Source organism: Columba livia, chromosome 5 (assembly GCF_036013475.1).
Source record: "Columba livia isolate bColLiv1 breed racing homer chromosome 5, bColLiv1.pat.W.v2, whole genome shotgun sequence".
Lineage (NCBI taxonomy): Eukaryota > Metazoa > Chordata > Aves > Columbiformes > Columbidae > Columba > Columba livia.
Window position 1 is genome coordinate 13245145 of NC_088606.1, and position 24844 is coordinate 13269988.

Consider the following 24844-nt stretch of genomic DNA (forward strand, 5'->3'; position numbering starts at 1 on the left):
TCTCGTGCTGAGACTGCATATATAACAAGCTGAGTAACTCACTACCATAACAATCCCACCAATTTGGACAGAGCATGTGGAGTATAAGGTTAACTACGTTCAAACAATTGATGTGTCGGCAAAAATAATCTTTCAGCCTCTGCTGTTTATAGTCAAAAAGTACTGCTACCCTTCGATTGCCAAGACTGATAAAATGGAACATTTTATTTCTGCATTGTTTGCTTGCCCAGCTGTTAGCACTTCTCATGCTACAGTGATTTAACACACAACACTTTCAGATCAGCGGCTGAAATTCTTGCTTTAGGTCAGTGAAGAAACTGCTCTCAAAAGCATATTGATTAAAATGAGAATGCTGTGTGAAAGTCAGTATCTACGTAAGCATTTGCAGAATAAATGCCACAAATGTAGGTCCTATCAAATACTACCGCAGGAGTATCACACTGGAACTCGTAAATACTACTCACTTAACTTCAGAATTAGATCTTCTTGAATTAAAACAAGCACATTTCATTTAACCTAAAGAAGTGTTACATCACACTGTGTTCTGTAATGAAGTTTCCAAGCACAGATCTAGAAGGCAGGTTCCTTTCAAGACAAACATTCATCAGCACAGATCCTTTCCAAAATCGGTGATCAAGACATTTAACTGGAACAAGGTGACTAACATTTTAGCAGATAAAAGCATCAATATCTCCCCCTAGAGGACATTTTGCCTTCATCTGAAGTTTATGACAGCTGTGACAGAAACTGAGGGCAAAGACATTTCTTTTTTTAATAACACAGCATTTCACTTAAACAGCGTCAAGGAAAAAAATAAGTAGCATTTCAGGAAAACTTAACGTACAATTCAATTTCAAAACAGGAAATCGAGGTTTTTAGCAGTAAATTGAAACCTCTTCATAAATAAATGGTAACTTTGATGGACAACAATTGCAGCAAGGGGTTCCTATTTGTTATTGCAGTGCTGAAAACAGGCCCCAGCCAAAATGCCTTATGTTCAAAGAGCAATCACTGTACGAAGTCAGCCTCTGACTGAGAGCTACAAATGGAGACACACAAGTAGATTGGGTTGGACTTTCAAAGTTACTTTACTTCATTTTAACACCAAAAAAAAAAAAATCAGGGGTAGGTGAAAGATGGTGCCTTGCACATACCAGGTTAAAAAAGTTTCCCATGGGATACTGGAAAGAAACTGTCCCATTAAATTTGGCTACCCCATCACGTGCATCGCCTATAAGCATTAGTGGGTTTGCAAAAGCAAAGTATCTCTGCCATCTTAAGACAGTTTTTAAAGAAACACCACCCTGAACCTTCTTACACTGCCCTAACTAAAGAAAAATGGGGGGGGGGAACACAATGTACTTCACTGGAAACTAAACTAAGTTCACCGTAACTAAATTGTGAACTTATTAACGGTAGGGTTTACAACGTACTAAGCTAACAAGGAAGTTTATAGAGTTTTTATTTCCTTTTCACACGCCTGCTCTACGCGAGCACATTAAAGCAAAGAGCGCGAGCTCGGCCCGCACAGCGCCCCCGCCCGCCCGGGGACGGTAAATGTCACCCGGGCTGTGACGCGGCCCAGGACAGCGCTGCCGGCCGCCCCGCCGGGATTCCACACGCTCCTCCGGGCCGCTCCCGGCGCCACAGCGAGGGGATCCCAAACCCGACCCGCCGCAGGACCCGGGCACCGAGGCCGCTTCCTCCCCCCTCCCCCGGCAGCGGGGACATCGCACTCCCCGCCCGGGCAACCCACGCCATTCGCGGGGCCACCTCCACCCCGGCGCTGCTGCCGCCGCCGCCGCCACCGCTCTCCCGGCACCGGGGCCGCCCGACCCCGCCCGTTCCGCAGGTACCTGCGCGGCTCAGCCGCCGCCGGCAGCGCAGCCCGGAACTCACTCGCCGGCCCCTGTCGGCTCCGCCTTCACAAGCGCGCCGGGTGGAAACAAGGCGTCTCGCTCAAGCAGTTCCGTGTGCCACCTTCCTCCCGCAGGGACGGGCAGGGTCAGGTCAAGGCTCGCTGGGCGCGCAGAAGCTCTTTCCCCCGCGCTACAGGCGGCCTGGGGGCGCTTCGGTGGGCTGGTGTCTGTGGGGGGAGGAAGGGAGGACAGTGGGAAGCAATGGTTCCGGGGGTAAGCGTTTCCCAGCCGGGAGTTGTGAGCGCCGTGCCGGTTGCAGAGTGATGAAATGGCAGTGACAGCGGAGTGGTGAGGAGAGCGGGGCAGCGGGGCAGGGCTGTGGCGAGAGGGGGCCGGGAATGGGAAGAGACCGCGGCGGGCGGGAGAGGGCGGTTTGACTGGGTGGCCATTGCTGCCCCGTGGTGGGTGCGGAGAGCTGGGGGTCCCTGCTGAGCACGTTCTTGCTTTCCCTTTGCCAGGCGTTTGGGGGCTTTTCCTCCACTCCCTGCGGGGCCGCAGCCCCGTGGCTCCCTGGCCAGTGCGTCGGGAGAGTAAAGCGCTTTCCCCGGGACGTGGTGCGGGGACAGGCCCGGCCGCTGGTCAGTGCGGCCCAGCCCGGGCAGGGGGAGCTGGCGGGTGGCTCTGCCCGGCCTTGCCCGGGGAGTGCGGTGGGGCCCCGGGGTTGGAAGCATCAGTGTCCTCGTTAATTTTATGTGTAGCAGTAGTGCAGGAAATATTCATATTGGACTTTCTTCACGTTAGAGCGGTTGAATGGTCATGTTGTCGTCTCAGGGAACCGTTTTGCACACTTCGATTGCATTTTTGTAGATAAATTGATGATTACCGTGACTAGGAAGGTGGGTCTGCTATAAAATGCAGCGTATGTTGGAGTACCCCTCAAGGCATGTTTAACCCCACACCTGTGTGCATACTGCCTACTTTAATTTCACTTCTCATTTTTTGTCTTATTTCCAGGAAACAAAGAATATTTCAGGAATGTGTGTGGTTTTAGATGTAAATTCACCGTCTTTCATTTGTTCGTGAAAATTTGGGGCGGCTTTTGTATTAGTGTTAGCTTTAGAAGTCTTGATGTACATTCACACAATGTTTGTAATGAAAGAGCTCTTCTTAACATACTGTGAAACCCTGTTCTTTGATTCTTAGGTCTCTAACTTACCCAAGCAGATAGAAAACAGTGAAAACAATCATTGATCTGTGTATGTCATCCAGCTGGAAAGAAAGGAGAATACAGTTTTTTTCTGATACTTATGTCAAAGATTATTTTTGAGCTTTGTCTCATGATGATTTAATATTCTGAAACAGTCACTGGAGCAGTACTCATTAGAAGTTACCATGCATTTTGTAGATAGAAGAGGCACACAGTTATTGGCTTTTAACTTCATCTTAGACTCTGGTCCTAAATGTCTTAATACTCTGTTCTCAAGTTCCCATGTATCATTTTTGTCTTCCATGTCTGTTTGCATATGGCACCCAATGTGCCTTGGGCTGTTAGTTTTCATAACACCAATAAGAAGGCAAGAAAAATGCCCTGATAAAATGCAGAATATCCAGTTATTTGTTTTAAACAGTTCACAGTTGCATTTGTGCGTTTCAAAAGATAAAGAACTATGTGCCTTATTACTGAATTCCTGGCTTAAATTCCACAAGCAAAAAAGGACAGTATTGAGGTAAACAGCGATAAGTTTTATGTAGCAGTCAATACCTTTTGCATTCTATGCTTGTAGTATCCTCATCTCATGTTTAGTGACTAGGTTACTTTTGCTGCTTCTTAAAATGCACCTTCATCTGGGCTTCTTTGCTCAGTTTAAGTCCATAATATTCCAAATTTTTAAAAAAGTCTTTCTGTCCCACCGCTCCCCAGTATGAGTGCTCAGTCTTGCTGTGACGTTTCAGCAGTCTATCAGTAAGAATGTACATTCATGAATTAAGTTAAAACACCAAGTCACAATTCGTTCTACACCAGAGTAAATGTAATTAGCATGTTCCTACAGAAAGGATTTCTGTTAATCTTCATAAACATTTTGAACATATGAATTTACTCTATATACTTTTTTCAGTTAAATATCTTGTGCCCATGAAAAAGAGGAAAACATTAGTATCTAAATAAAAGAATAAAAGTAAGTTGTAGGAATGTATCAAAGAATTGTTTGATATGTTTCAAATTACCTCTTTAAAGTAATACTGTCAACCTGCAAATAATGAAGCTTGAAGGGATCAAGATTAGGCTAAAACCTTTTGTATTACTGATAATACAATAATATACAATACAATAATACAATACAATAATATTTTTAGTCAATTATATGTAATCTAAGTATGGTATCAGTGTTAATAGACTAAGTGAATTAAATTAGCAAGTAGATGTGTACACTTCTCAGCTTTCTGAGGGTATTCAACTGAAGCTGAAATATGGGAATATTGCAGCTGTCTGACAAATAAAGCCTCAATGATAGTTATGTTTTGGTAACCAGCAAGTTGCCAAAGCAACCTTCTGAATTTTTCTAGGCAGGTGAAGGTCTTTTACTGTGGCAGTTTAAATATGTACTATGTAAATATAACCAAGGTTGTGATTAGGCTGATTATTTTGTAGAAGGCAGGCTTTGAAATATTGCTGAACAGCTAATGCAATTATTATATGCTTTTGTTTCTTCTTTTTTTAATGCTGAGAAAAGGGAGCCAAATGAACATGGTTCTTAGTAACAGCTTTTATGATTCACTTCAGTTGTGTATCTTGTAATCTCAATCTATTCATGCTCCATTTGTAGCAGTGGATCAATAATATGCTGAGGAGTCTCTCCAGAGAAACATAATCCTTTGCGGATCAATAGGACTTTACATGGGCACAGAGTTGTTCTTCGTGGACATGGGCACAGAGTGACAGAGGATGCTTGGGGTGAATATTGCGTTTCCAACACAGCGTTGTTTGCAACTCAGTGTGAAGCTCGTTTACTCTTTCAGCTTGCATTGCATTTGTCACTGTCACATCTGAACACAGTGCATGTAAAATAAGCATCAGCTTATGCATGAAGATGACATCACTTTCCTCTGGCAGAAAAGCGACACAATAGCTTGGGTTGTTGCATAAATCGACCACATCAGATCGTGAGGCAGCACTTCACAACCCTGGCCAAGTTGCAAGGATAGTTCTCATGGAAAATTGACTTCACCCTTAGTTCGCTTTTGTCATTAGGATCTGCACTGTTATCTCATTTTAACAGCCTCAGGTTTTATGAAATTATTTTCTAATTCTCTGTCTGCTTCTCTGTGTACCTTGTTGTTGTGGTGTGTTCATCCCAAATGGATTCATTTGATATAGATTCAGTTTCACTTACAATTGTGTTTTTCTGACAGATGGTGTCCTCCTTACCCACTTTTACCACTGATTTTCTTCTGTGTAAATATGGCAAGCTTACTATAATCAGAACCATAATGGTTTTAAAACTCTCTTCTCAAATCAAGTTGATGTCGTCTTATCCTCAGTTCTGAATATTTAAACAGCATGATGCTTGAATTTTTACAAAAGAAAATTATTCAGAGCATAGGTACTTCTAAAGACCTCATCCTTTTGTACGAAGAGCTGCTGAGCATGAATAATTTTTTTTAAATAAGGATTTCTTAAAATAAGAAGTTCTGCCTTTGTAGTTGAAATGATTTTTCACTCATGGCAGGTTGAAAACAGATTCGCTGGATTTCCTAGAAATAAATAAAATTCTGGTTTTGGATCAGAGAATTTATCAAGTTATTTTAGAAAAACCGGAGGAAGGAATTGCTGGGATACCATTAATTGCTGTGCCATCTTTATGGGAGGCATATGTTGTAAAGTATGAATTAATTTAATGCACTCCCTTTTACAGGCATTTCCTGTCTTGGAATTTACCAAGAGGTGTTCAATGCATTCAGTAAAATTAAGTACAGCAGAGCTTATTTATAGCATTTTAGATTATAACTGATGGGACAGAGATCAAGATATTTCTTATGTAGGGTGAGAACTATTTGAATGCATTTGAAAACGGACAGTATATGCCTACTTAGCATTTTAATAGCATTATTTATGTTTCTGTACTTTCTGTGTTAGCGTCCTGTAAACTATGCAGTTGTGGTTTTCCAAAGCCTCAGTTGCTGTTAATTAATAGATTTCTAAGAAACTTTCAGATGATGTTATTTTTAATGTATGCAACGTTATAGATGTTAGCCTGGGAGAGAAGCCCATTTGTGGAAGCACGGGTGCCCTCTGTGCTAGGAAGCTCTAGTGATCGAGGTACATGTTGCACATAGGAAGATGGCTGTGTTATTATTATCAGCTTTCTCGTCATCTTAAGCCATCTCCTACGGCTATTTATCCTAATTACTGCTGAGAAACAAATAGTTCCTTAAATTTACAGCCTATTGCTTACCCAAGGATTGATTGTTCTTTAGAAAGCAGCATTTCTCACTAATTGTCAGTGTGTTTTGTAACCTCTGTAGGAAAGCAGTAAAGAACATGACTAAGCTTTTTTCTTGTATGTTTTTGAGCTGAAGTACATATATTAAGATTTAATTCCCTGTGATAGTTATAAAATCTAATGATTCCGAATTTGACAGGGTATCAAGTAGAGCAAAATCATTAATCAGGAATCAGATAATCTCTGCCAACTGTTCTGAGATATTCTGAATCATGCAGATATTTAATTATTTTTAATTTTGTCAGAAGTGTGATGTTGTGAGGTGTTCTAGTGCTAAATACATAGACAAACAACATTAAGAGTGATCTCTAAATGTATTTGGTACTCGTCAGTCTCAGTCCATGTATGAAACGGAGGGCCATTGTCCACGTTTATCAATTTGATATTAGTAGAATTAGGTATGGGGCAAGTATCGTTTTTATATTCTTATTTTGTTCATCTAATATTCAAGGTATACATGAAAGAATAAACCACTATTTTTTTGCCCTGCAGTTCTCCTTGATGTTGCTTCTGTTTTGAATCTGCAAGCTGGAGAATTGGAAGACGTTAAATTTAGTTGAGTTGTAAATAAACAGATCCTTTGAAGTCTGGCAAAATGGCTGATAGTCTGAACTGTGATTTGAAGTCTCTGAGTCCGCTTCAGCTGTTTGAAAGAGTAACTGAACAAGGAGAGAAAGTCAGAGCACTGAAAGCAGGAAAAGCACCAAAGGTATTTCCATTTCACATTTTGAACCCATCCCTTTTCAAGTTAGGTCTGTCTTTAAGAGTACTGAAGAATATGGTTGTTCTGAGGTTTATTTTGTATTGCAGTAAGAAAAAAGATCTTTTTAAAAAATATTTGTCTAGTTTTGTGAACTGGGAACATACCTGGAGCCAGGTAGTCACTAGGAAGAGCAAAGTTTTTACTCATGAAGTAAGAAGAGAGAGTCATAGGCTTAGAAATCTGGTCCAGCTAGTTGCCATGCTGTATGACAGGATCCAGGGGATTTGGTTTTTAAGTAAAATTTATATCACTTGCATTCTTCCCTGGTTTTAGATGCTTCATTAAAATCTTTTTCTCCATGTGTTATTGTACACATTAGTGAATATGTCTTCCTGTAAGTGTACTGACAGTCCCTGCTTAATCTCCCTTAATTAATATAGTAATTTGCCATAATTTCAAGTTCCCTATTCTGTGATCACTATGTTTTCATTTGGGCTTAGTGTGTTGCCTGTGAGACTAAGCCTTGAAAACTGCGAGTCAAAGTGTTGATCTATTTATTGCTTGCATGAGATGTTACAACAGTTTTGTACTGAAAAGGTCATATCAATTGAAGTTGTAAAGAACTTTTTCTTCTAGTTTGTCTTCAAGTCTGTCAATGAATTGTAATGAATAAATTACTTTAACATGAGCCACTAATAGCATTGTAAATTAGATACTAATTTATATTATATTTATATATCTGAGAAATGTGTACTTTAAGCTTGTTACACCTGTGAAAAGCAGGCAAGCATGTTTTTCCTCAGACAGAAACTGAAAAGTGAGACAGAGGAGCTTTAAATGTGTTAACTGTGGTGATGCTCTAAATTCTGCCAGTTAGAAACGGTCAGCTGTTATTTGCTTTTCTTTTAACGTTGGCAGTGATGCTGCAAACATGTAACTAAAGACTTAGAATTTATGAATAATGCAATTCAAGTCAAAGCATGGGTGCGGGATTTTGAAGTGTTGGGACATTAATGTAATTGTTTATCTTAAGTATGTTAAACCAAACAGCTTTCTTTTTTTTTTTTTCCTTTGTTCAGGATGAAATTGATGCAGCAGTGAGGATGCTATTGTCATTAAAACTGTCATATAAAGCAACAACAGGGCAAGATTATCAGGCAGGCTTGCCTCCAAGAGATCTTGTACTAATAAACAATGGTACAACTAAAGAAGGTGATGAGGATTTTGTGGACCCCTGGACTGTGCAGACATCAAATGCTAAGGGTGTGGATTATGACAAACTCATAGGTACACCTCTTTCTTGACTGCTACTAAGAAATTTATGTCAAATGATCCTAATAACCACAACACCAGCAAGTAATCATAACAAATCCTGATAAAAACATCATAGGTATAATTCAATTTATGTCTAATTTTAGCATTTGCATGTTAAAGAATTTGCTGTAGAAACTGAAAATGTCCAAGGCAGGCATCTCCTATGGAAGACTTAAATACTTTGCAAAGAACTTTTCAATTTAAAGTAAAAGTTTTACTCGCAGTTTAGTTTTTGGCATAAGAACTGTTACTAGAAGTTATATTAATGAAGACACCGGGAGTGAATATCTGCATCTTCTGTGACTGTGATGCAGAACAGCCGGAGCCCAGGGCATTCTGACCAGGCTGTAGGACTCTTCATGCCATCTCCCCACAGCTGCCTTGAGTTCCAAATTAGGGAGAGCAGGGTTGATCCAAAACTAATGCAGAAATCTTTAAGTGTAATAACTCCTTCACAAGACACTATCAAACAGCCATGTTCTAGTTGGATGAAAAAGATGCAGCTTATTTGAAAAATGTGTGTGTAATAGAAAATATTTTTTACAAGAATGTTACAAAACTTGCAAAGTTTTGTAACTTAAGAAACAGGGGTTAGTTAATTTCCTTATTTGTTTTGCAGTCCACTTTTTATAGCTTGCTTGGGTCTAACATAGAAATAGGTGAGAGAACTATTTATTAATTTTTACTATTTTGCTTTTTCTAAATTCTTGTAAATCTTCAATCCACGTTTAGTACCTCAGTGAAGATTCTTCAACTGTTGTACATTGTTGGTGTCTGCTTAGCAGCTTGTTTCTCACAGCAGAGCATGTACCCTTCTGTGCCAATAACCATATATTTGCTTTTGAGAGGTCAGTTGCTAGTGTCAGTGTTCTTTCAATTCAGTGGGATGTTTTTTATAAGATCGTGTCAAATGTATGTGCATATTGGCTTAGTCTGCAGAGATTAATAGAAGAAAAAAAATGTTGGAAAGGGAGAAGTGAACAAAGGAAGATATATGTTGGTGGGGGAAAAGGAAGAATGAGAATTGTTAAAATCTAGCAATGGACAAAATCTCTCATCTCGTTACTTGTGCAGGAGGTATGGAGGAGGTTTTTTATTTTCTGGGGGAGGGGAGTTCTAAGTCTTGTAGAAAAGTGGAAAGAGTACAGTACTTATGTTGGCATGATCTCAAGATCTTCTGATAATGACTAGCATGACTTCAATGTAAATAGATTTTCTAAAGCCATGCTAAAGCCTAACAGCTATGTTCTTTTTTCCAGTAATGGTTTGTGTATGTGTGTATATGTATGGCCTTTTGATCTGCCCTACAGGGGTGGGTTAGCCTGAAGGGTTTTTACTTATTTACACTGTTAGCAGAATGGGGAAACTGGTGGATGAGTCAGTTTGCTTGTTCTAAGTGATGCGTTGGAAATTTTTCAGAGGAGAATACTAGCCTAGCCACTTCCGGAAGTGAAAATATTACTATTTGTTGTTGATAAACTTCCTCCTCATCCTGCCCCTTTTGAAAATAAGAAGTAGTATTGTTCAAGAACTTGACATCTGATAGGTCTTACAGTAAAAGACATTTTTTTGCCACCTATAATCTGTTTATTTACTGTTGTACCAGGGTAGGTTGCCAGTGTGTTTGTTTACTCAAGCACAGACCAAATGAAAGTGCCAAAAAGCACTATGTAATTGAAAGGGATATACTTCTCAAATGGTTGTCCTAGACCTGCACTTAAGTGTATGGTTACACAACAAAACAGCCTGAAGATATTCTGGGAAGAAAGGTTCTGTTAGCTAAGTACTATATGTGAACACCCCTGGAGGATTTTTTTGTTTGTTTATTTGAGCATGAGGAAGGAGCAGGGCTACAAGTGAGAGTTTTGTGTGCTAACCGTGCTGATCCTTCAGGTAACTGAATATTACAATTAATACAAAATGGTTTAAGTTGGCAAGGATCTTTGGAGATCATCTGGGCAAACTCCCTACTTAAAGCAGAGTCAATAGAGCAGGTTGCTCAGGACCTTGTCGAGTGGGATTTTTAGTGTCTCCAAGGATGGAGATCTCATGACCTCCCTGGACAGCCTGTTCCAATATTTGCCTGTCTGCACAATATGATGGCTTTTCTTATGTTCAAATGCAATTTCCTTTATTTCAAATTGTGCCTGTTCCTCTTGTCCTTTCACTGGGCATCACTGAGAAAAGTCTGGTACTGTTGTCTTTGCTTCTCCCTCACCTCCCCTATTTGGATATTTATACACATTGATAAGATCCCTCCTGAGCCTTCTCTTTGCCAAGCTCAGCAATTCCAGCTCTCTCAACCTCTCCTCGAATGACAGATGCTCTAAGCCCTTCATCTTCATGGCCCTTTGGTGGTGTCCATGTCCTTCCCATACTGGAACCCAGCACGGAACCTAATGCTCCAGGTGTGTTTCATCAGTGCTGGGCAGAGTGGAAGGTCAACCTCCTTGGCATTCCAACTGCATTATTCCATTATTGCGTTATTATGCAGCACATACTTCTGCTGACCTTCCAATGCCACAGAAGTGCGTTGCTCGCTTACGTTCAATTCCATGTCTACCAGGACCCCAAGGTCTTTCTCTGTCAAGCTGCTCTCCAGCGAGTTACCCCCCTGCCTATACCAGTTACTCCTCCCCCACTTCAGGACTTTGCATTCCTTTTTGTTGAACTTCATGAGACTCTTGTCAGCCCATTTTTCCAGCCTGCTGAGGTCCCTCTAAATGGCAACACAACCATCTGGGGTATGCAGACCTGGCATGGGTGCTCTGTCCCATCATCCACACCATTCATGAAGATGTTAAACAGTGTTGGCCACAGTATCAGCCCCCTGGTGTACACAAATAATGTTGGGCTTCAGCTGGACTTTGTGCTGCTGGTCACAACTCTTTGAGCTTGGCAGTTCAGCCAGTTTTCAGCTCATCTTACTGTCCGCTTATCTATTCCAGACTTCATCAGTTATCTATGAGATGGGAGATGGCATCAAAAGCCTTACCAAAGTTGAGATAAACAGTATCCACTGTTCTCACCTCACTACTACTCTACTAGGCTCACTCTACTACTCACTCTACTAGGCTGGTAGTAGAAGGCTATTAATTTGGTCTGGCGTGATTTCCCATTCGTAAGTCCGTACTTGCTGCTCCCAGTTACCTTCGTGTTTTAATAGTGTTTGGGAATGGTTTCCAGGATTATTTGCTCCATCACATGCCCAGAGATTGGGGTGAGGCTGGCCAGCTTGGAGTTCCACAGTTCCTTCTTCTTGCCCCTCTTCAAGGTAGGAGTGGCATTCACTTTCTTCCAGGCCCCAGGAATCTCTCCCAGTTGCCATGACTGAAGAGTTTTTGAGACTGGCCTGGTCAGTAAAGTTACTGTGTAACAAATAGTAGGATGTTTGTTTTCTGTATGCAAATACAACATGGCAATGGCAAAGAGGAAAAGTGCATAATAATTTTTCAGCAAATGCAAAGATGCTTTTGAAAATGTCAGCTCCCAGGACTTTTTTATATACTGTGAGTTGAAAGCTTTTGGTACAGACTAGAACACTGAAGACCAAAAGCACAATAGGAATATTTTTAAAACTTGTGAAGGAGTGGAGGCTGTCCTTGTCAGAAGCTGTTTAGGAAGGCAGATTCTTTGTGGACAGAGAGCCTGAAATGTTTTGAATGACCTCATAAGAGAAATAAGAGGCAAAAAGGTAGGGAAAAATTATCTGGGAGTAATCAGTCATGGGTGGAGCAGCACTACAGGCTGTGAGCAGACTGGGCCTCCTGTCATGGAGTTGGTGTCAGAGGTGACCGCTGGGACTCCTGGCAAGAATCTGGAAAATCTGGTCATTTTACATGTTACCTGAGACTTCCAGGAGATGTCCTTTTTAGTCTAGGCTGAATTGCTATGTTCTTGGTAAATCTGAGACCTGGTTGTATCTGTGCTATGTTTTTTTTTTTATTATGTTTTATTATTGTAGTTCGGTTTGGCAGCAGTAAAATTGACACAGATCTGATCAATCGAATAGAAAGAGCTATTGGGCAAAAACCTCACCGCTTTCTACGTAGAGGAATCTTTTTTTCTCACAGGTGAGTTTTTTCTTGTTTTGAAATTCAAAAGGGTCTGATTAGGTAGGCTTTCTGTGAGCATGACTGGGAGAAACCTATGACCAGTAGAAGACCACCAAGGCAAAGCAAGTGTGTCATCTGAAACTAGCAACTACTGCAGATTTCCGCGGCAACATTTGAAACACTGGGTTTGTATCAGTTTCTGATATGTCCTCACTAATCCCAAACTGAAGAAATGTGGGGAGTCTTTGCTTTGTACAGGTTCTGTTTCAATGCTGTGGTAGCAGCTGAACAGAGGAACTGGCCTGGGAGGGAGGTTCAGGGCTCATGTGATGATTTCAACAAGAGTCCATGTGGCCTGTGGACCTATTCCTCTGTATTGCTACATAAAAAAGGCTCAGAGAATAATCTTAAGCACCAGCTTGCCAGTCATCTACACTGTTGAATTGTTAACATGTGTGGGATTTTGGACTAAGGCAGCTAGCGCATTTCAAATAAGTGCCTGAGCATGATTCAGGACACAATCTCCACCAGAGACCATTCCCATCTGGTTGTCTGAACCTGTCTGGGAAATAATTCCAAGCTCTGTGCTACTGGGCCTTAGAAATTATGATCCAATTAAGTAATTTTAAAAGTTGTACATTTTGTTTGGTTTTGGGTTTTGGTTTTTAATTTGTTTTTTTTCTCTGAGTTGTTTTCTGAGAGACTGAAGGAGACACTTAAATTAAAAAAATGAACAAACAAAACCTTTTTATTTCTAGGATACTTAACATACTATATTTTATTTATATATATGTTTGTCTTTAAAAGCACTCAAATTTTGAATAGAATCTTTTAGCTGTACATGTTTCTTCCTAAAGAGTTGCATCATGTTTTCTCTGTTTTATCTTTAGAGATATGGACCAAATCCTTGATGCTTATGAAAAGAAGAAGTCCTTTTACCTTTATACAGGCAGAGGGCCATCCTCTCAGGCAATGCATGTTGGTCATCTTATCCCATTTATATTCACAAAGTAAGTTATTTCTACCATTTTTATTAATCAAACCATTTTTTTCCTAAGGAATTATTGAGTGTGGTTTATGTAACTGCCAAAATGATACATTGCAAGAAGTTCTGTTTATTTGAGGTGAATATTAATGAATTTAAACAATGGAATCTTACCTTTTCACTAAAGTTATAATCCCTGCATCACCACCATAAGCCCTGTTCCTTGCACCCTTAGCCCTGGGGCACTCCTTAGAATTTTTGTTCTTAAAAACAAGTTTGTGATGAGACTCAGTAACCTGACTCTATGTTGCAGTGCCTGCCACAGCAGGAAACTAAGACATTGGACTCAGACCTGAATTATAGAATCATAGAATGGTTTCGGTTGGAAGAGACCCACAGGATCATCGAGTCCAACCATAACCTAACCTAACTCTGGCACTAAACCGTGTCCCTAAGAACCTCGTCTAAACACCTTTTGAACACCTGTGGGGATGGTGACTGCACCACTTCCCTGGGCAGCCTGTTCCAATGTCTGACAACCCTTTCTGGGAATAATTTTTTTCTAATATCCAATCCAAACCTCCCCTTGTGCAACTTGAGGCCATTTCCTCTTGTCCTATCACTTGCTACTTGGGAGAAGAGACCAATGCCCTCCATGTTACAGCCTCCTTTCAGGTAGTTGCAGACAGCGATAAGGTCTCCTCTCAGCCTCCTGTTCTCCAGACTGAACAGCCCCGGTTCCCTCAGCTGCTCCTCATCAGACTTGTGCTCCAGGCCCCTCACCAGCCTTGTCTCCCTCCTCTGAACTCTCTCCAGCACCTCAGTGTCTTTCTGAAAGTCTGTTTGAATTCTCTTTCCATTGCAAATGGTGACCACTGTCATACGTACAGGAAATAATAAGTGTGAGTCTTGCTTCCAGGTCAGCTGCCATTTTAATCTGTATGAAATGTTTATTCTGTTCACGTAAACATAACCGCATATGCATACAAAGAAAAGACAAACAGATCTCTTTGTATCCTTTTGTTTAAAGGTATAAACATATTTTAGCTGTGTGACTTATGTCTTCATTTTAACTTACTTAGAGATAAAATCTTTCTGCTTTTATTAGGTGGCTGCAAGAAGTATTTGATGTTCCTTTAGTTATACAGTTAACTGATGATGAGAAGTACCTTTGGAAGGACCTGACAACTGAGAAGGCATATGAATATGCTAGAGAAAACGCAAAAGACATAATTGCATGTGGTTTTGACATCAATAAAACCTTTATATTTTCTGATTTAGACTATTTGGGGTAAGTATAAAGCTTTTTAGGATATTGCAATGAAAAATGTCTATATTTTCTCTCCAACTTTGACAGCCAGCAGTGTTTTAATAAATCTATCTAGATCTGAAAGCTTCAAGACAAGTTTTGCAACTCTTAAAATATAAAGTTATTAATTTTTCAGCTAACATTTTATGTCTATCCTATTGTCATTCTTCTGTATAACATAGGAACAAATACTTGTTTGTGTGGTGCTTAAATTTTAAATTATGAAAAAATATGTTAAAGGAGCTAAATTGTAAAAATACCTACATGAGCAAGAAATCTCCAGGTTGATTTAAGATGGTATCAAAATCTTTGAGATGTGTTTACACTTTATCTGTGTTAGCAAAAGGCATTTCGGCAACTTATTGTGGTCCATTAGTTTAGCAATACAGCATGAAAGATTATTACTTGAACTTCGAGTTCAAAGATTTAAGAAAAATAAACTGCTGTTGGAAGTGCCTTCTCAGAAAGAAGTAGGTTCATGACACAGTTCAGAACTGAAGTTGTGAGCTTTGTTCCTCCATGTGGGGTGATGAGCTTCCTCAAAGACTTGGACAGGGCGGTATGTTTTAGAGATTCACTGTATAATATACAGCCCTCAGAATGTGGAGCCTACTGTTTTTCCTCCCTGCACTCCTCTGACATTCCTGCCTTTGAAAAGTTGCATTAACACACATCTGCCCTGCAGCTGAACAAGGGCACGTCAGAACTGCTGTTTCTTTTGCTTCGTCTCTTCAGCAGAAATAAAAAAAGGAAGAAGTTGCTGAGCTATTTTAGCTTTGGAAATGCTGCTGCTCTATTTGGTGACAGAAGAAGTCCAGCCAGTGAATTTAGTCTGTAGAAAATGAGAATTTGGAGGATTGGAATACTAAGCAATGCGGAAGATAGGATCCATTCAGGTTGTCTGAGTTCATGGATAAGCATTAGGATAAGTGAACTTCAGGCTCCGTGAGGCATTTCGGCACCATTTCTAAATTAAAATATTTCTGGGTTTAGACAGTTTATTGTGACAAAAAATGTTCGCAGTAAGTTTTGGGAGGAGGGAAGAATAAATTAAACTTTCAAGACATAAAGTTCTTGTTTGTGAATAATTCTCTAATAGTCATCTCAATGGGCCACAAAAATGTTGAGATTTAATCCTGCAGTTTTTTGTCATTCTCAGCTTTTGGAGTGAATGTTTCTAACTACTTTTCTGCTCTTGACTTCTTTTTTTATTTTTCCACTTTCTTTGTGACAGGACAAGTAGTGGATTCTACAAAAACATCGTCAAAGTTCAGAAGCATGTGACATTTAACCAAGTGAAAGGAATCTTTGGCTTTACAGACAGTGATTGCATTGGTAGGAAACAATATGAGTTACTAGAAGTGAAGCTTGCTTTTACTCTCTATGGCACTATTTAAGTAATTATAAGAAGATCCTTGTTTCTAGGCTGATTGTAAAAGGATGTTATTGTGACTGCTTCAGGATAGCAAACACTTCACAGTGAAATTTCTTGCACGGTATCTACCTTTTTTGCCGTAGTAACAGCAAAGTACAAAACACCAACACTGAAGTACCCAGGATAGAGAAGCAGTCTTTTGGATTGTTTGGTTTGGTTTTTGCCTTTTTTTTTTTCAGTAGTGATTGCAGCTATAGTCAACTATGCCTCCTAGAAATTTCTAAGACAATTATATAGAAGCTTTTCTCTTCAGAAAGTTATATTAATACACATATGCATATACATATGTGGAAAAAGTTAAGGAGCATTCAAAAGCCTGATTATCAAGGTGCTGGGTAACTCTGTCTTCCATTTACTTTACTGCAACTGCAAATTTCTGTTGCATTAGCAAAAAAAAAAAAAAACATTGTGTCAAAGATGCCATTAAAACCTTAGTGTTCCTGAGCACTAACATAATTCTTTGACTACTTATTGGGCCAGTGACAGCTTTTCAGCCTTCACTGTGACCAGTGAACAGATTCCTACTTCTGACTTAACAGCACTCTAATACAAGTTGGTGTTGTGATAATGGCTTCATTACATGTTTGGAAAAAGCTGCTATTTGCTTTCTGTTCTGGGAGGGTTTTGATCAGGGAAGGACATTGGTGACCCCATGATTAAAACAGAAAACTAGACAGATCTGAGATGCTTCAGGAGTACAGCAAGCATCTTAGCAATTATTCTAAGATTGTAGAGGGGAACTTGCCTGATAAGTAGCTCTGTAGTCATTCTCTCACAAAGAGGGAAAAAATGAGCAGCTCAGAGTGATGATACAGTCAGTTGTATTTCTGGGATGGGTAGATAATTCAGTGATGAAAAAGTATGGAGTGATGAACCTTTTCTGGAACCTTTGCGATCACAGCCTGCCACTTTTCCTTAGTTTCTGTGTTATTTGAAGCTTTGTTGACATCATAGAAGGTAAAGATGATAAAGTTCTCTCAGATAAGACATCAGTGCTTGATAAAGATAGGTATTAGTCTTCGAGTGAGTATCCGAATTATTCACTTCTGCATTTACATGTTTCAAAAAGTTTCCTTTATTTATCATTGCTCATATTGGCTTCTCAGCATTTCCAAACATGTTTTCTAGGAAAGATCAGCTTTCCTGCTATTCAGGCTGCTCCATCCTTCAGTTCATCATTTCCACAGATCTTCAATGGCAAGGAGAACATTCAGTGTCTTATCCCATGTGCTATCGATCAGGTAAGAAAAATCATCTTACTTAACTTGGTTTTCGTGGATTTGTTTTTGTAATGTACCATTCGAGCTTCATGGTGGTATCAGAACATCTGTAAAACATTCTTGCAAGCACCTCTTTTGGGCAGAAGCTGGAAGAGATAAAAGAGTGTTGTGCAGAGTCCTAAAAATGATGAAGGCTTAACCCAACAGTCATGCATTCATGCGTTACTCATTCTTGCCAGTCTTGGATCTGTCTTGGCCTCAACCCAGTTCACAGTGAGCTGGTGTGTATGAAAGCAAAGACAGTAAAATCTGTGCAAAGGTTTACTGACACAGAGGTAGGAGGGAGCTTTTGACCATCTCCATGGTAACTAGGACAAGATGTAATGAGCTTAACTTGAAGCACAAGAGATTTATGTTGAACCATAGGAAAAATGCTCTATCAGTAAGAATAAAGAAGCATTTGTCAGAAAGATTGCAGAACCTTAACAATTCACATTTATATAGAGAGGAAGGAAGAACAACATCGGCTACAAATTACAGTGGTAGTGTCGTTACTTTGAATGAGCATTGTTTCTAGTAACCAGATTCTGTACTGTCTGAATCTTTAGCTCTTTTAGCCACAGGGACAGTCACTGAAAGATGATGTAAGTACATTCATCAGCCACAAAATTACGTAGTAATATTATTGCAGTTGGTTTAAGTCCAATCAACAGCATAGCACTGCCAGCTTGATCACTTATTTAATTCAGATTTTGGTCGTTAAATGGTTTGGGAAGAAGTTTGCATCTTAAATCTGCATCTGTCTCCAGGCCTACTAAGCATATTTTTCACAATTATTTGAAATCTTTGCAAATATGCCTATTAACTGAGGGAATCAGAGTATACAGCAAAACTATGGAAATGAAAAAAGGGATTTTGTTTGTTTGTTTCTCTTAATTAACTGGATTGGAAGTAGCTTCTGGAACATTTTGTGTTTTGGATTTGTTTGGTTTTGAGTTTTGTTTGTTTTTTGAGACCACCTGTTAAGGCATGAACAAGTCAGCATTAATCAGCTTTTAATTCACATTTTTCAACTTTATTCTGTGCTTTTGTTGATATTTGTTCTAGGATCCTTATTTTAGAATGACCCGAGATGTAGCACCTAGAATTGGGCTGCCTAAACCAGCCTTAATGCACTCAGTCTTCTTCCCAGCCCTGCAAGGAGCACAGACAAAAATGAGCGCTAGTGACCCGAACTCCTCCATCTTCCTCACCGATACACCCAAACAAATCAAGACAAAGGTAAGAACCTGCAAAACCTGGGAGTGCAAAGCCTTTTTAAACAAAGAGTGGTGGTCCTCATAGTTACAATGGCAATTTTAAAATGTTTTCTTTTACCATATTTGCATCTTTTTTTCATATTTTTCATTGAAAAGCAGCTTCAGGAATTGACTGAGTCATGCAAATATAGCGAGACTATCAACTATGTTTTGCCTTGCCAGCTAGTCTAACAGTACAAATATTAGCTAGAATAGTGTACAAAACACTGTTTGTTTATCTGATATCTGCAGAGCATTGGTGAAAGAACAAAACCTCTGGAGGCTGATGCTCTAAAAATACATATTATGTTACCATAGTTTTGAAATCTGACAGTCCATGATGTAAATCAAACAAACAGCTCTTTCTCTTGACTGCCTCTCCATGCCGGGAGCACCAAGCATTGCAGTGTCGGTTACAACACAGGTCAGACTTTTGCTGCTGCTTGGAGATCTACTGCTGCCATGCGCTCCTCCCTCCAATTCACAAGTGTTATGTTGAATTTCATGAAAGTTTTTTAGAAGGGGTATTTTCTCCTATCTGGGTATATTCCTAGCACCCCTTCCAGCACAAAGGAAAATCGCTCTTCCCCAGTGTCAGATGATTTAATTCAACAAAAGTTCACCTGTGTTTTGGTATTAAATAAAGAAAAATCAGTCTTTGGAAAAGGATTTATAGGCATGATAACCAGACATGAAACAACTATCTGTCAAAGCAAGAAAAAAAAAAATGCATATGTTGTTTCTGCTGGGTTGCCTTGAATTAGTTCTCTTATGATTGACAAACCCATGTATAGGTCAGAGTCTTCTGTAGTCATCTCATAGTGATTCATTATCTTATGTAGAAGCTGATTAAACAGTACTGCCCTGGCGAATCAGAATTCTTCATGTGTTTGGATTATACTAATTCCCGTTTCAGACAGTTGCACAGTTGCTTTTTCTAAAAAAAAAAAAATCTTAAAATTTCAGGCTAGAGGTTGCATGCTTAGTGGTAATATTGGTAATATTCTTCCATTTTTTTCCTGGCAAGTAGCTAGTAATCTACAAAGAGATCCAAGAAGTCCTGTGTCCAGTTAATAAGTCTTATTTCTGCTATCCTTAAACTAGTTGGAAAAATAACAAAATAATTCTAATTCTAAAAGCTATAAGAGAAAATTCTGAGCGTAATGTGAAGTATTGAGAAATGGAAGACAAACTGAGACTTATTTCAGCTTCTGAAGCCCATCAGAAAAATAAACTTTAGGTAGAAGAACTTGAGTGAAAGAACAAATATTGTTATGGCCAGTAAATAACAAAATAGAGTAGGAGAGGTGATTTCTGGTGATGGATGAAGGTTAGAAAGAGACAGCCGCTGCCACACAAAATAATGAGTGCTTACAGCATTATTTGGATCACTAGTACATTGCTACGTAATGAGTTTCAAAACTTACAGGTAATAGAAGATGAAAAATTGCTAGATATTGGGAAAGGCTGAGAAACTTTTGGGAAATCTGGGGAGATGAATGGCAACGTTATAATAAACTGTTCGTATTTCAACTATCAGCACCATATTACAGCTTGGTTATTTACTTGTTTTCATAGAAACTGTTATTTAGATTCTACGTCTGTACTAATTCAGAGAACAGACCAGTGCATCATTATAGGTAAATCACGGAAACCCTCAGTCAACAAATAGGTGCCAAAATATGTAAAAATTAGATTCATATAGAAAACCTTTTGTATAAACAGTAATGCGCCTTCACCAGACATACTGTGTTTAGTCCCTCTCACCTTAGTAAGAAGACAAACTGTGGAGATGAGGAACATGGAAAAAAATTCATACAAAGGCTTTCAAAATCTAGTAAGGAGACAGGTGAGGGAAGTGCAGCACACTGTGTAAAAACTTAGTTTTACAGATAGTGAGACAGCTATTCAGCCTGTCCTACAATATCAGAATAGATGTAATGTGACAGATGGCAGTTTATTTTCTGAAGATATTCATCAGTGCATCATTTTTGTATGTAATTCATTGCCACAATTCATCTGTAACATGGTGGTTAGAAAGATTCAAAAAAGCACTAGACAGTTACACAGATAAGAATGTTCAGAAATTGTAAACATTTAACAGTTCCTAGATACCAGAACTAAGAAAAAAATCTACATCATGTGCATGTGTGTCTCTTGACTGGTTGATGGTGATACCTGAAAAGACACAAGAGGCAAATGAAAGCTCATCTAATGATTGAGAAATTTTTTTTCCTAGCATTTTATTTTCTTTAGCTTTGTAGGAAGGTTAGTATCCTCTGAGAATTCTACACATGTATACATTTTTAAAATAGGCTGGTGGCTGCTGAATTTACTGGGAATGGGATGAGCAGGTAGACGTGTTCACCAGTGCAGTTCATCTCCCCATAGGAAGCTGTGCTTAAAAAGAGGTGGTGAGTCAGCGAGTATTCAATTTTTAGAGTGAACAATTGGGCATTTGTCTAATTTTAGCCATTCTAGCCAGAATTTTTTAATCTTTAACTTTGCTTTCTCTTCTTTTTCTTTTCTCTGAAAACAAGAGGAGCCTGGGTTCTCTCTAGGATTTCCTCAAAATTCCCATGCCATTCTTTTTTGGGATGATTATCTTTTTTCTTACATGGAATACATTTCCTTTAAGCACAAATTCTGTCCAACAGACAACAGCTTCAGCAAAAGGGACTTAAAACTTTTTTGACTGAATCTTGGGTGGATTATTTTTAATTTTTGCTTCATTTTTGTTCTGGTTATGCAGTCTGGGCAGTATGTATAGAGCCATTTTTCCCTGCTGGGTTTTAATGACCACCTTTTGCCTCCCTGCTTCAGTCCTGAGGCTTTGCATTAATTTGCCCCACTCACCCTTCAGCTTGCCTTTAATATACAATTCAAAGGATTGTGATACACCGCTGTTTACAATATAGTGAAACAGAATTTAGTAGAAATTATACAATAAAAACGTGATGCTGTTTCAGATTAACAAGCATGCCTTCTCGGGAGGCAGAGACACCATTGAAGAGCACAGGAAGTACGGAGGTAACTGCGATGTGGATGTGTCTTTTATGTACCTGACTTTCTTCCTAGAAGATGATGACAGGCTTGAACAACTGAAGCAGGTGAGTAGCCAGGTTGAAGATAATGTTATTAATTCCCTGCTATGAGGAAAAAGCTGGCACTAAGTCCTCCTGGGAACCTTCTCCAGGAAGGTAATTGTGTTGTTACTCTTGCACTCTCCATCCCTTACAAGTTTCAATATTAAGACCTCTGTATTTGTTTCAATGTTTTTCTTTCTCACAGATCTTCTCTTCTTTTTTTAAAAAGAAAAAAAGAAACCTCTTATTTTGATAAGGATCTCCAACATTGTGTAGGACAGTATCTTCCCTACTTTTCAAATGAGACCACTGTAGCATTAGTGTTGGTTTTAATTGTATAATACACTCTGCCTGTTCCTTATGGTACCTAAATACTCTGCAAAACTCCAAAAGCTCATGCCAAAAGCTTGTTCTTGTGGGTTTTTTTCTTACCATCACAAGAAATGCAATAGCTATGAGAAACTGATTCACTGATCCCAAGTGAAAACTGCCTCCTATAAGTTGCGTTTTCCTTAAAACTATCTGGCAGACTTCTGTCTCTGGGGGCAGTAGCAAGACATTTCACTCCTTCAGCTACGTGACCGTCATCAATCCCAAACGTGCAAACGTGTTCTTGGGAAAGTCGTGTCTGTATTTGGTTGTATCCACGTCACGCTGGTTTATCAGCTTTTTCCTCCTGGGAACAGCTGTAGCCTCTCCTCCAATCTTCTACTCTTTCCCACCCAAGACCAGGGCTGGGCAGCTGCTAACTGTGAGTTACCAATTGTGAATATGACTGCTAGTGTGAGCAGAGATGCTGAGTGTCTTTGCTGTGAAAAGGATATTTTAATCACATCTAATCTCTTACCCAAATGCAAGGAGAGAAAAATACAATAATTTGTACGTTTCATTGCAAAAAACAGCTTAGAGAGACTATTTATTTGAACCAGGATTCTGGGGAGAAAAATTTGCAGTTTCCTGCAAATAATTACAGGATTTCCCAGTTACGTTCTTGTGAATGTGGCTTTTTCAGTCCATCAAGCTTGTCACAAATGAAATTGCCCAACTGCCTCAATCTTTTAAGAGGCAACGAGCAATTTTGCAAGTTACATTTTCAGTGTGATACCACGTGAGCTTCTAAGGCGTGTGCTTATTTTTAAGACATCCAAATCTGTATTTCCTAGGGCCAGGCTTTTAAGGAAATGCTTGTCTCTGAGTCCTTTTCCATATAGCACCATATTTAGCAATCAACACTTTCTTGACAGGCATACACAAGCGGGGAGTTGCTCACTGGGGAGCTGAAGAAGGTTCTTATTGAAACATTGCAGCCCTTGATAGCAGCTCATCAAGAGCGACGGAAGCAGGTTACAGATGAAGTAGTGAAGCAATTTATGACTCCACGGAAGCTAGCTTTTGAATTTTGAAGAAATACGTATGGAACTTACCACTTGATAAACCAAAACCAAGGAATTGTTGTCTCCTCTTGTATGTCATCACTCCCTAGTTATTTACAGCCTGCAATCAGTGCTTTATAAATATTGCTTTCAATGAGTCAATTACAATGAATGTCAGAGTACAGGAGAAGTTCAAAATAGGACTCGTATCTATTTAAAATCAGAATATACAAGACAGCATTGCCCAATCTTGCAGAAAAGCATGTCTGTCAGCATAACACTGTATTTTATTGTATTTCATGTTGAAAATATAAATAAAACTTCCATTTTAATGATAAAGCCTAACTTGTAAATTGTTTTAGATACATCGGTGAGAGGTCATATCTCAAAGTAATAACTAGTTGTTCTATTTTCTTTTGTCCTGTGTACCTTGGTTTACTAGACTGTATGTCCCTTTGGGCTACTGGGAACATGCTGTACACAAAAAGATAATCAGTGTTACAAAGCAGATTACATAGTGACTTAGCCCTGGGATCAATACCAAAAGAATGGAAATCTAACACAGGAGAAGGAATATCAAGCTGGTTTTGCTGTTGTCTTCCTCTTTGACCTACGGGCAAGTCTCAGAAATCTCACTGTACTTTTGTTTCTGCGGCTATTCAGTTGGTCTGACTCCTCTGGAGGGAGGAGGTTATCATGAGGTTGTAAACTTCCTTTATATTCTCAGCTGCAAGCTGTTGCAGGAATGTGTATTTTAGTTTCTAGTTAGAAAAAGAAAACGCCAAGTGTTAAATCGTGCTGTGAAAATAAAGTTGCTGCTGCACACAGGGATACTTCTGGTACTGTCTGTTCTGTTTGCTGCACCAGATCATTGAAACTAAGGGTACTTATTTTAAGATGTATTCCAGTGAGAAACTATATTTTGTAAAATACCTCGTGATATTTAATTATCTCCTTTCTTAAAAAGAACTTCAGTGTCTATGCTATGATTTATGGAAAAAAACCTCAAATTATCGGCTAATGTGTTTCAGTATGTGCAGCGCTGAATGAAAACTGTTAGATCTGACGTGTATTTATGGGGAATAGAAAGTTGCTAGCCCAAACATAGTCTTATCTACATCAAATAAAAACACCTTTGATAGCACAGGTGGGTCTTGATATGTGGTATTTTGCAAATCATTAAAAAAATATAAAGAAGGCACTTGAATGATGTGTGAAAGATTTAAACTTTAACAGATTCTGTACTGTGGGGCCTAGTGAACGTGTATCGACTGTAGCATTGTTTAAAAAAATAATAATAATAATAATAATAATTTGACTGTGAATTTTTGGAAGCAGCTGGTTACACTTGGGTTGAGGGAGACATTGCAAGGGTGAGATTCCTCATGGACTTGGGTCACCCTCGGACCGTCCCGTTGGTACGTGAGACTGTGTGGGGCTGCTCGTGCTGCCCGGAGCTGGTGCCGCTGCCTCCCCAGCCGCAGCACGTCCATGACGCAGCGTGTGTGTCCCGTGGCCGTGACCTCGTGCTGCTGATATGGAAACACCGTGTGCCAGGTGGCATGTGAAGTGCCAAGGAAAGACTGAAATGCGAGGCAAGTTGAGTCCTATTGCAGGTGTTTCAAACTTGTTCTGGAAATAGCAACGCTTAACTTTTTCCTTTTTCTTTATGGTTGACGTGAGCTGGCATCACTAATCTAACGCC

The 24844-nt window shown here is 39.5% G+C and overlaps 2 protein-coding genes across 8 annotated transcripts in view; one reads left to right on the top strand and one right to left on the bottom strand.

Annotated features, from left to right (window-relative positions):
• The window catches only part of WDR25 (WD repeat domain 25), a 65353-nt gene extending 63381 nt beyond the window's left edge, over positions 1-1972 (bottom strand). Inside the window, exon 1 of one of the 3 annotated variants that reach the window (XM_065063482.1) lies at positions 1857-1972. The gene's annotated coding sequence lies outside the window, so the exon portion shown is untranslated. Of the gene's footprint in view, positions 1-1756 lie in introns of all 3 variants that reach the window. The other 2 variants (XM_065063484.1, XM_065063483.1) reach the window with 2 other exon arrangements.
• WARS1 (tryptophanyl-tRNA synthetase 1) lies at positions 1934-23970 on the top strand. Of its 5 annotated transcripts, XM_065063485.1 has the most exons (13): positions 2080-2207; positions 4685-4812; positions 5271-5461; positions 6854-7070; positions 8144-8351; positions 12343-12451; positions 13324-13443; positions 14527-14709; positions 15962-16062; positions 17291-17403; positions 18490-18663; positions 21650-21790; positions 23011-23970. In XM_065063485.1, the coding sequence occupies exons 4-13, from the start codon at positions 6957-6959 to the stop codon at positions 23167-23169; spliced, it is 1422 nt and encodes a 473-aa protein (XP_064919557.1). In that variant the 5' UTR covers positions 2080-2207; positions 4685-4812; positions 5271-5461; positions 6854-6956; the 3' UTR covers positions 23170-23970. The 5 variants fall into 5 exon arrangements, with proteins under 5 accessions (XP_064919558.1, XP_021148055.1, XP_064919557.1 ...); XM_005506097.3 differs by lacking the exon at positions 5271-5461; XM_065063486.1 differs by lacking the exons at positions 2080-2207; positions 4685-4812; positions 5271-5461 and adding an exon at positions 1934-2074.
• Positions 23971-24844: the final 874 nt, after the last annotated feature.

Excerpts from the sequence above, each read along its gene's own strand:
- WARS1 (XM_065063486.1), top strand. The coding sequence starts at position 6,957 with ATGGCTGATAGTCTGAACTGTGATTTGAAGTCTCTGAGTCCGCTTCAG. Across the intron at positions 7,071-8,143 it reads AAGCAGGAAAAGCACCAAAG|GATGAAATTGATGCAGCAGT; the intron begins GTATTTCCATTT and ends TCCTTTGTTCAG. Across the intron at positions 14,710-15,961 it reads TCTGATTTAGACTATTTGGG|GACAAGTAGTGGATTCTACA; the intron begins GTAAGTATAAAG and ends TCTTTGTGACAG.